Below are 11,460 nucleotides of genomic sequence, written 5' to 3' on the forward strand. Positions count from 1 at the left end.
TTTGTATGTTCTGAGCCTTAGCTGACTTAGAACTCTAGTAGACCAGGCTGGCCTTAAACTCAAGAGATCCATTTGTCTCTGCTTTACCACAGCCAGCTTGAAGATACATTTCTCAAAGTCAAAGTGAAATTAATGGAAGAGTTTGGGTAAACTCCAAACTACTTAATGCTGGAATAGACTACCTGGGCTCTCTGCTGCCCCTGCCATGGTCAGCTCTGCCTGTTTACCTGCAGCACAGCCCTTAGGGATCCTACTTGAGGGCAGGAAGGTTTGTCTTGTATAGCGCAAAGGGGACTGGAAACTATGAGAGCTAAGAACCTACACACTTCACAGTTAAGAGATGAAAGGCTGCAGAAATGTTTATTGAATACAGTGCCAGGTTTATAAATAAAACTTATTTACAATTTCCATAGAGTTGGTCCCCCATCAGAGAGGTGGTTAAATCTCCAAACAGTTTATCTCAAGATTTACACAACGTCCAAGTACATCTCCTTTTCAAACAGCCACAGTGAAGGGTGACTTCAGTAACAGAAGGACCACCACCATCCTTGCTACGGGTGTTTAATGAACATCGTAGGTCTAGGGGAAGAGCACACATCCCTGATTTCTTACTCAAAGGGATAGATAGCAAATAATCTGTCTTCTACAGGACAACTTCAAGGGGTATTGAAAAAAAAAAAGTAGGTGACTGCCAGCTGAGTGGGTCAGTTGAGACACATCAGTGTAACTCTGGTCGCTGCCAAAGAGAAATACACATAGGACACACAATAAATCATTCAAATGGTTAAGATAACTGAACTAAGAGTTGACTTGACCAAATTTACAGTCTTCATTCAAGAAGAAGTTCCCAGGATGCTGAGGGGCGAATGATAGATGCTATCCCTCTTACATGACAGTAACACTAGGCCTACTGGACAGCCATTCCTTACAATATGATTACAAGTTGGACATGCACTTACAAAGAGAATATAAAAATATGTACAATAGCTCATCTTCAGTGTGTTTAAGTTGCTCAAGGACACCAATTAAAGTGTGCAAAAATTTGTCAAAAAATCAGAAAAAGCCTTCCCTGGCAACAGTACATTAAAGGCCATCTGAGCTATCAAGATGTTTGCCTTGCTCAACAGTCCGCCCCCAATAGACAGAAAACACACTATGTAGAGGTGTGCCAAGGGCTCAGCAGTTTCTTAGGGCAAGTCTCAGGCTAAAGCAGGATGCCAGTTAACTAGTCACTTTATATATATATATATTTATATAAATATATGTATATATTTATAGAGCAGTTATAAGTGAGGGAGTTTACAGGAAAGTGCTATCCAACTTCAGGGGTACTGCCTTGACAACTGGCTCTTTCTACCTCACGAACTCAACTGCCAACACCACGCCCTGGGCTGCTTGTGCCCCAGGATGCCAGAAGGCTGAGGAGGGGGTCTCTGCCTCCTACAGTGCCAGACCCCTGTTTCACATTCCCTGGGGGATAGAGTTTCTGGTTCCCTGGATTCCTGGTCACACAAGAATCCAAGGTAACCTTTTAGGACAGGCTATGGGGGTGTCAGAGTATGGTTTACCCAGCGTCTACAGACTTGGTAAAAAAGATAGGAGGTAAATCTTTAAAGTCACCTCCAACCCCCTTTGAAACTACCAAGAGGTTACAGACAAGCCTGTGACTGGGTCATCGCGTGGGCGATTTAATCCTCTTACAAGACATATATTACCCACCGACATTCACTTCTGCACATCTGGAACCCTTAGTCCTCTCTACCAGAAGGAACTACCTAAAGATTCAGATACGAAAGTCAACTTCTATCAACCTACACCAACCACCCAGTCCAAGGATGAGCAGAGCGCTCAGGCAATGTCTTCCTCTCTACTGCTCTGACCCATCCTTCCGGCAGAAAAAAATTTCTAAGGAGCTACAAATGCCAGAAAGACAGGGAGCAGGAGAGGGAGCAACTAGGGGTCTACAGGTTAGCCCCAAGTGCACCCAGGTGGTTGCCAGGGCCTCTCATTGCCTTGCTAGAAGCCTGCCAGCTCCCTACCACCCCCGAATTTGGAAGCCAAAGCTCCCTGCCAATCAGATACAACACCACCCTGAAGAATGGACAAGGCCCTTGTTTTAAATGCAATGCACTTCTAAGGGGGACTTCTTAAATAGAGCAGTTCCCCGGACGGGCCAGTACCAGCGTGTCTACATCTTGGTTACAGGTTTGTAATTAGACAGGGAATTCATTCTGGGATACTGTTTTGTTTCTTTGCTTTCAAACAGAATGTTAAGCATTAACTCTTCTTATAGGGAGAAAAAGCAGTTAACTTAAATAATAATAATAAAGTATAGAGGCTAAAATATAACCATAACTTACAAACTGAATCAAAGGTAGTGTCTTTGACTGGCCTGCTTCTACCATACAGTGAGTATCGGATTAGACACACTGAACCCTGTCTCCTGCACGGACGGCCTCATGCAGCTGTAACAGGTCAGCAGCAGCTCAGCCAAGACACCCTAACTGCATGCTTGAGGTCTTCCCTCACTAGGGCTCTAGTCTCAACACCAACTGACTGGGATTTGCGCATGTGCGCACACACACAGAAAATACCGAGACTTACGTGGTTGTATCTGTCTGGTTTCAGGAGCTGCGGCTAGAGAACCTGGGCAGGAAATCCAGCTTGCACTGGATGTTGGGTGTTTCTAGGTGTGCTGACCTCCTTCAGCAGCAGCCTTGTCCTTGTCCCCCTTCCAATCTTAGCTTTACAAAGCATTTAACACCACTTTTAAGTTAATGGTCTTTTTATTGGAAAAAAAAATAAAAGACTAGCATTTACAACTTGGAATGGACGTAAATTATAATTTCCTGAACAGCAATGTTGATGGTGTGCTCAAGTCCACAGACACAGCCTACTCTGCTGGCTCCGAGTCATGGTTCACAAGGTTTTAAAACAGAGAGTCCAAAGATGCTCCCTTGGGAAACTTTTAGTAAAATGTGTATGATTTGGTGACAGCCTTGTTGTTCACATCACTCCAGTGCAATGCGCACAGCAGTGAACCATTGTACTCGGGCTTGCCACCAGGGTGTCACTGTCACCATGGGATTGGGGCACTTGAAGAGGACTGTCCTACTTCTAGGGCTGTGTCTCAGAGTTTAGCCTTCACCCATTTTCTGCACATCATCCTGAGGTAAACCAATTTTAAATGTTTGCAGTAAACTGGCTGCTGACAATTTATCAGAACAGATTCAACTAGAAGCCATCTGAGATTTTGAACTTGTTTTTTCCACTTTTCAGTTTTAATACAAATGCCTGACTGTGCTCAATCGCCAAGCTGCATGCATGAGGAACCGGCCAGCCCACACCGTGTGTTAATCATTAGCAGATGGGACCTTAAGGAGCCCACTAAGCGCTTCCTTATAAGGGAGTACGAGGATTTATACTGTAAAACTGATGTAGGGGCTTGATCTTTAGGGGGCAGGACCACCAACCAATACATGCAGATTTTGTGTGTGGACAGAAGGTACTTTTGACATTCAGTTTTGCTAGATACAAACAGAATGAAGAAATGAACTTTTTTCTTTTTTTTTCTTTTTTTTTTTGTAAGAGGTAAGTAAAAGATTTCAATTTGATTCTTCTAGAGGGGGAAAAGTAGTTGAAAGTAGGTCTTCATTTTGCAGTCATCATCTGTACGAATTCTGAAAAGACAAATAATCATAACGTTTCAGTATCTTCAAAAGAAGCTGTAGCGAACCCATCTACTGTGTACAATACAGATGGTGGCCGTGCACACAGCTGCTGATCTGATCTAACAGACCACAAGGCTTATGAAAGTTAGCCTTTACCTTCATAGTTGACTTGTCCATCTCCATCGATATCTGCTTCTCTGATCATTTCGTCTACTTCTTCATCTGTTAGCTTTTCTCCTAAGTTTGTCATGACGTGGCGCAGTTCTGCTGCACTGATGTAACCATTTCCATCCTGTGAACAGGCAGTGGTGTGATGAGGCAATGGTGGAAGGAGGTTTTAGGAGAGCAATGGGTGTGAATTCACTTACTCCTCCACCCAGAGTTATTGCCAACTCTGCACATCAACCCTCCCCAGACCCCACCATTTGTCAAAAGAATGAATGAAGAAAGACAGTTTTTCAAAAGCAGACAGACACTAAACATAACAAAGACTGGAACAGTCAATTCAGGGTTTCTCTCTGCTGGACCTCACCTCAGTCAGGCCAATACTGTCACTTACAGGAGTCAGACACTCAGGCCAACTCTAACCAACCAACAGGTACAACTTTCAGCAGTGACAGCACAGGGCACCATGATACGTATTCTCTCCAAGGCAAATGTGCAAGATTACCTTGTCAAAGACTCGGAATGCCTCGCGGATTTCTTCTTCGCTATCTGTGTCTTTCATTTTTCTAGCCATCATAGTCAAGAACTCTGGGAAGTCAATGGTGCCATTCCCTTTAAAAAAGAAAAAGTTCATGTTGGCTAAGCCTCACACGGACACTCCTGTGCAGTAATAATCTTAGAGTTATCGTATGGAATGTTCCGGCATCTGGTAGGATTCAAGTGCTAACTAGAAGGATAAACCATTTTTAGGTTAACCTTCTGTAGCCAAAATGCTCAAATACCTCCCTGAGCAACATCACATGACTCCACTCCTAGGCAGGGTGCATAGCACCTACAGGTGCAAAGGAAGCTACACATCTGAATTCTCGATTATGGAAATAGACTAGGCAGGTCAAGAAGAGAAAGGGCTCATGCGGGCTGACTAATACTGCCCTAGTGATAGACAAAATACTTTAAGGGAAAAAGATGAGAGGAGAAAACACCCCGCTCGCTCACCCCACCCCACCCCGCGGCTCCCCCTGGTCTTCCGCAGACCGGGTTCCGAGCCTCCTCCCTGCCCACCCTGGTCTGCAGGCTTCCGAGCCTCCTCCCTGCCCACCCTGGCCGGGACTGCGCCCAGGGCTTCTCAGCACTGAGCACTCACTCACGCTCCTAAGCCCCCATTTGGCATCTTCATGCTTCATGAAGGGAAAAAATGCTCAGAAGCCATTTTCAGTTTAAGATCATTAATGTTCAAGAGTGTCAGAGGAATCTACTCAACAGCCAATGTTCCCAGGGACTCCCTAAAGCTAAGGGATAAATATTCCCAAAGACAGATCCCAGATTAACACTAGCTTCAAATAAATCAAAGTAAAATTAGTTTAAAAAAAAAAAAAAACAGTAGTTATTGACAATTCATTCTCACCAGAACATTTAAACAAGTAACTTCCGAGGCTGGTGTGTATGGATGGCTTAGTGCCCTAGGTTCAATCCCCACATGGCATACCAATACAACATCAAATTCTCTATTTATGTAAGACAAAACAAACAACTAAGTGCTATCTATAAGCATGAGAAGATATCCTTTGGTATCAAAACAAGGCTTTATACAACCTCTCCCGCTGTACCATATGATAGTCAAATACACTCTCCCTACTGAGTCTGGCCTCCCAGGATTTACATACAACAGGAAAGGCCCAACCCATGCTGTATCAGGTAGATACTAAAGCAGCACTGAGGCTGAGAATAACCTCAGGTGTCTTTCCACGCACACAGAAACCAAGTCTCTCACAACCCTCAATGGCACCACACTTGGCCAAGTGACTCCTCTCACGACACCTGTGTAGACAGCACAGCTTAGATCCGTACTGCACCTTCTTAGCTCCTTTAAAACTTATCACCCTAGATCTATGTGACTTCTCAATTAAGGGACAGGGTGCCTCCAAACCAGTTCCCTGACAGAAAGGAGCAGTGAGTTTGTAATCTAGGAGGGACAGTCTGTCAGGGGGGAGCTGCTGGCTTTCACAGCTTCCCTTCTTCTCAGATTCCACAAATGCCTCATAGTCTTCAGATACTGCTAATGTGAGGGTCTCCTCACCCAGTGCCCTCGCTGTTTTTACTCCCCCCACAGGACTTGGTGCAGCCTCAGCAGGCAGCTGATAAAAGACTTGGAGCTGTAGGTCTCGGTAAACAAAAAAGAACAATAGTGATCCAATCCAGGAAATGCTCTAGCAGCAGCAGAGTGACCCGAGCAGCAGGCCTGCAATTTCTAATGTCAGGAGGCCGAGGCAACCAGAGAAAGCGACTCTGCACACTGCTTTGCTCTAGGGACCTCAGGAACATTCCGTAACAAGTCTGAACTTGATTTACACAACAGTGGCGCTCACTCAGTTCTAAAGCCCTTACCATCGGCATCCACCTCGTTGATCATATCCTGCAGTTCAGCTTCTGTTGGGTTCTGACCCAGTGACCGCATGACGGTCCCCAGTTCCTTTGTTGTGATGGTGCCATCGCCATCTTTATCAAATAGGGAGAAAGCTTCCTTGAATTCTGAAAAGAGAAGTTTACTCTTTAGAATCAATGTTTTTACCCAACACTGCTGTGATACACACTTCCCTAAGGCTTGCCAAAACAAGCTGTCCAAGTTACCAGAAACCACTTGGCCTCTAACTCCTGAAATAATGATCACAATAGACCTGTTGGTCTGGCTAACACACAGTAGCTCAGAAAGCAACACTGTCCTAATGACCAGGCTCAATAAAGTCACAATATCTTACTTTTTAAGAAAACTAGCTTGAACATACTTAAATTGGTCATTAAGTATAATCTGAGACAGCCGATTTACCAGTTACAGTAAAGTCCCTTCCAACAAAGTCCTTTCATGTTGCTCTTTTATAGCCACAGTGAATTCGTTTCATAGCAACATGGTTACTAGAAACATGCAGTTACCACGCTCTTCTATATCACACCCAGGACATTTTTCAGAAGTCCTAAATAGAAGCTTTTTTATTTATTTTATGTATAGTGTTTGCTTGTATCCCCTGTATTATGTCTACACGTATACCACATTTGTACCTGCTATCTGCAGAGGGCAGCATCGGGCCCCTTGGATCTAGTTATAAGCCACTGCAAATTTCCATATGGGTCCTGGGACCCCAACCTGCGTCATCTGCAAAGAGCACAAGTGTTCTTCCCCAGTGAGCCACCTTAATACATTAAGGTGGAGAGGCAAACTACAGACCTCTGTGAGTTCAAATCTAGCCTGGCCTACATAGCAAGCCCCAGAATAACCAGAGTTACACAGTAAGACATCCATCTCAAAACAAAAACCCAAGTTGCTGTCTCATTTTCCAATTACAGTGCTAATTTTTACCTTTCCCATGTGTTTTAGGATGGCAAGCAAAAGCTTACCTAGCACAGTACTAGCAAATTTATGGCCTAAGAACTATAAAATCCATTTCAGAATAGTAGCTTCAGTGGATCTCATTCTGTAGTGCAGCTATGCACACCGAGTGAGACGGGCATAGCAGAGTCCATTCTGTGTCATCTCTAAAATACCTGACCTCACTGCTGCTGCTTAAGAATTCTTAGAAAACCACACAGATTGTAGATGGGAGGGACAAGAGGGGAGACACAAGATCAAGGCAGAGCCTAGTAGTTTCCTGGGGACTCTCCAGAGTCTTCAACTTACCAGCAATCTGCTCTTCAGTCAGCTGATCAGCCTACGCAGAGAAAGAAAAAAAATCATAATTTAATCTAGACAAGTTTGGTTGAAAATAACCTAGCTTTCCTAATTATACTTTAAAATTGTGGGTTCTTTTTTTTTTAAATCAGTATTTTTTAAAAAGTGTTCTGAATTCATTAGCACTGGCATTTAGTGGCAGTTACTACAATAAAAGAAAACTGTTCAAGCTAGCTTAACAATAAGGAGTGACAAGGAAGTGACCGCCTCTGCTGGCTTCACTTATTTGGCCTGCGGCTTGCTAAGCACTGCAAAGCAAGCAGTCAGTCGCAATGTAGGAAATGGCGCCTCTAGTGGTTAGAGTGCCCTCAGCACTGACTGCAGCAGCAGGCAGAGAAGGAAGAGCGCCACCTACTGCGCTATGAACACTGCAATTGCTGATTTCATCCAAGAGACCCAACCCAATGCCACGGACAAGGCAGCAGGACCAGGATCCTGTCCAGGGGCAGGCTTTTTAGTGCACCTTGCGCATAGCTTTGGGCCCTCCAAAATCTCCACACTGGCGTTACATAATGGTATTGGGTTGGATTAACAGGCTTTTATACCCATTCTATGACGAACAATTAAGTGGAAAAAATATACAGTAATGGGTTAGTGACCCAGGTTTCATTTCAGTATAATAAATGCTTTCCAATCATTTAAATTAGACAGTTATTTGCTAAAAAGCCTACCATTTACAATGGCTAATGCCTTTCAGTCAAATTATTCTGATTCTGAAGTTAGAAAAAGACTGAATCCTAGAACTGTTACAAAACTGCAAAAATGAAGCACACAGAAAACATCACAATTATGAGGCGATACCCCTTTCCTCTGGTACAGGAGTAACTATTACCATTTCCTGGTACTAGTCCTGCCTACCTTAAGGTTGCCAGGAAAGCTGTTTGTTGCCAATACTTGGTATTTTCATGTTCTAGGTACTAAGTGGCCACAAAGGTGATTTTCATTTGCACTACTACTTAGTTTCTGCACCTCTGAACCTGTGCCTCTAGCCAGATGAATGTGTTTTAATAAAGCCAGTTACAAAATAAACCCCGAGAGAAATCCGATGGCACTGGAGTTCATTTTTTTCCGTGGCAACTCGCCTTATATATCGATTTGGGAGAAAAAGAACTATTCTTTCAGTTTTAAGGGAAGAGGGTCTTCCCTTCTATCCATGACTGGAAGCTACTTTTAAGGCAAATGGAGACACGATTTATGTAACGCTCGCCATGTCAATCTTGAACGACAGGAAGCACTGCCACACCTCGTAGGAGAAACTGTCAGCTCACCAGGGAGAGGAGTTCCACCTCCTCGGAAAAATTCTGACTAGAGGCCTGTCAAGTGCATCTACCTTCGGGACTAGGACTCCCCCACCTCACCCCCAAGTCATTCTGGCCCTTGGGTCAAAGGTGTTCCAGAACCTGCCGAGAACGATCTAGCCGCCTTGCCAGGGCAGAAGGTGCCGCTGGTGATGTCAGCTCTGCCTGGCGAGTGAGAAGGGGGCCACGGCACACGCACACGGCCAACCACATATTCGCATCTGGCAATCCAGAGGCGGCAGAGAAAGCGGAAACGTAGAGATGGGCATCTCCTTGCCACCCGGGGAGTAGCGTGAGACAAGGGGCATGCGGGGCGAGGGGCCGCACTAGGGTGAAGAAGATCCAAAGGGGCTCCAGGACCGTGGTGCTGCTTATCCCCAGCACCTCCCACCGCTCCTGCTCCCCCCCAGGCACTGAGCCTGCCGCCGCCTCCTCCCCAGCAGAAACTTTGCGTCTCTAATGGAAACCGAGGAGCGCGCCAACTCTCTCCTCCCCCGCCCTGCCGCCCCAATTAGCGCGAGCCGAGCACCTCCCGCGGGAAGGGGCCTCCCCGCGGACACGAGCGATCGCGCCCGTTTCGCGCGGCACCAGGAGGGGGACCGAGGTTGCACGGCCCAGCCACGCGCACGGCCACCCTGCGGGGCCCCGCCCGGGCGCAGGGCGGCCGCTTCCGCCCTCTCCGCCCCCCAGCCTTCGCCTTCCTGCCCCCAACCCCACCCTTCCCCGGCTCCTTCCTTCCCAGCTCACGCCCGCGCCGCGCCCCCCGGGAGGAAGGAGGGGACCGCAGCCCAGGGAGGACGCCCGACTGGGTCGGTCAGAGGGTCTGAAGGTGGCTGAGGACACTACGGAGTCCGCGGTCCAAGCCCGGTATGCCCTCGGCTCGCAGCGACCCATTCATTCTCCGCGGTCGGGGACTGACTACCAGGATGTCGCGGCCTGCCCCGCCCGGCTCCCCCGCCCCGCTGGCCCCGGCCGAGGCGCTGCGCTGCAGGCAGCCCGGGTGCGGCGCGCTGGATGCAGTGGGTGCGGGGCTGGCGGAGGGGGTGGATGCGGAAGGCCCCGGTGCAGCTGTGGCAGCGGTTCCTGCCCGCGCACAGCCCACTGTAGAGTCCAGCCCCAGAGGCGCCCAAAACTCAGAGGTGGTTCCCTGGCAGCCAAAGCGGAGATGCAAACCCGAAAATACATCCCCTTTCAGTCGCTGCGTAACGCCTGGCAAAAAGGGGGTGGGGGTAACCTCAGCCAGGAAAAGGGGGAGACCCGAGACTCAACTACGAATCTGTTAAGAAAGCTTGGGCAGCTGTTACGTCTGCCAATGCCGATCCCAACCTACCATGGTGCGAGCGAAGGAAGGAAGAGCGGAGCAGGCGAGGGTGGCTGCACCAGCGCAGGGGCTGTGACTGCCGAGGTGCCTCCGCTGCTGCTGCTGCTAACGCGCTACCTGCGTTGTGCGCTGAGCCTCAGCCGCCGCCCGACTGCGAGTAACGGCACCGCAGACACGAGACTCCCAGCACCACTGCCGTAGCGCGAGCCTGTGTGCCGCGAAATATATACGGTGCGCCGTATCCCTCCGCCGCGGCAGTACCGCCTCGCGCAGGGCGGCGCTGCGGCAGCCGGACCTCACCGCAGGGCCCCGCCCCCCAGGCGTGCCCGGCGCGGCGGGCCCATTACGCGGGCAGGGGTCACTGGGGAGTCCGAGACCTGAGCGAGGGTGCTGGTCTGTTGCTGCAACCGTCCGGTAGAGCTGGAATGCCTGCGTAGCGAGACCCGGGGGGGCCATCCTGGGCTTCCAGCCGCGTGTCGGTCACTCAGCCCCACTCCACCTGTGTGTCCCTCTCCCACCACTCCTGGAGGCTTCGGGGTTGCAGAGCCAAGAACCTATAGGAGGTCTAGGAGCTGACAACAGCCGCGGGAAGGGGGAAATCAACCTTACAATTTTAGCTGCAGAGGAGAGGGGACTGTGTTGAAGACGCGGTGGTTGGCCTTGGGGAAGAAATTGGTCAGCTATGATGTTACTTTTCTCATTTTGGAGAACTGTCCGAGACACAGAACCTCAGCTGCTAAGGCTGTGTCGTGTTTACACGCTCAACCAGTCTAATTTTCTTGTTTTTACATACCTACTAAAATTTTAAAGAAGCTTGAAGATTTTTGTTCCTTGCTGGAATGGTTCCTGTGGCAAATTCTATTAGGCCTGCTTCTAAAATTAATGTAGTGAGCGGCTTATGTCGACTTCAAAGCACCATGCTTTGAGTTTTTCCTAATTGTCCTGGTCCTGAAAATTCATAAATTCATATATACAAACAAGGGGAAAGATACTCAGAATCACTCTGATTACAGCTGAAACTTGCACAGCCAATTGATTCTAGTAGGGAGCCCTACTATCTTAATTACAATCTTAATTATAGTCCTTAAATAATGTTTTAATCTTTAAATTTACTATTCTTCATTCTTCTGTAAACTAGGGTGGGGGTGAGGACGACCAAAGACTGTTTCAGGTCTTAGTTTGGAGCCTGGAACCTAAAGAAAAAAAAAATCTTAACAAAATGCTGCAGTATCTTTTCTTGCCAAGTCAGAGCACAGAATTTGATCTTTTGTTTGCAAGGCCAGG

General features: G+C 47.6%; 1 protein-coding gene across 1 annotated transcript; it reads right to left on the bottom strand.

Moving 5' to 3' along the window:
- Positions 1-333: 333 nt before the first annotated feature.
- Positions 334-10,389, bottom strand: Calm1 (calmodulin 1). The gene is made up of 6 exons (XM_052185253.1): positions 10,186-10,389; positions 7,507-7,537; positions 6,222-6,365; positions 4,342-4,448; positions 3,828-3,963; positions 334-3,680 (listed from the first exon to the last, which is right to left on the bottom strand). Exons 1-6 carry the CDS (start codon positions 10,186-10,188, stop codon positions 3,652-3,654), a joined length of 450 nt encoding a protein of 149 aa, XP_052041213.1. The 5' UTR covers positions 10,189-10,389; the 3' UTR covers positions 334-3,651.
- Positions 10,390-11,460: the final 1,071 nt, after the last annotated feature.

This window comes from Apodemus sylvaticus, chromosome 6 (assembly GCF_947179515.1).
Source record: "Apodemus sylvaticus chromosome 6, mApoSyl1.1, whole genome shotgun sequence".
Taxonomy (NCBI): domain Eukaryota; kingdom Metazoa; phylum Chordata; class Mammalia; order Rodentia; family Muridae; genus Apodemus; species Apodemus sylvaticus.

What these genes read in the sequence shown, in the direction of transcription:
- Calm1 (XM_052185253.1), bottom strand. An exon ending in CATTCCGAGTCTTTGACAAG is followed by an intron (nt 3,964 to 4,341) that starts GTAATCTTGCAC and finishes GCCTGTTCACAG; the next exon opens with GATGGAAATGGTTACATCAG. An exon ending in TGGACAAGTCAACTATGAAG is followed by an intron (nt 3,681 to 3,827) that starts GTAAAGGCTAAC and finishes TTGTCTTTTCAG; the next exon opens with AATTCGTACAGATGATGACT.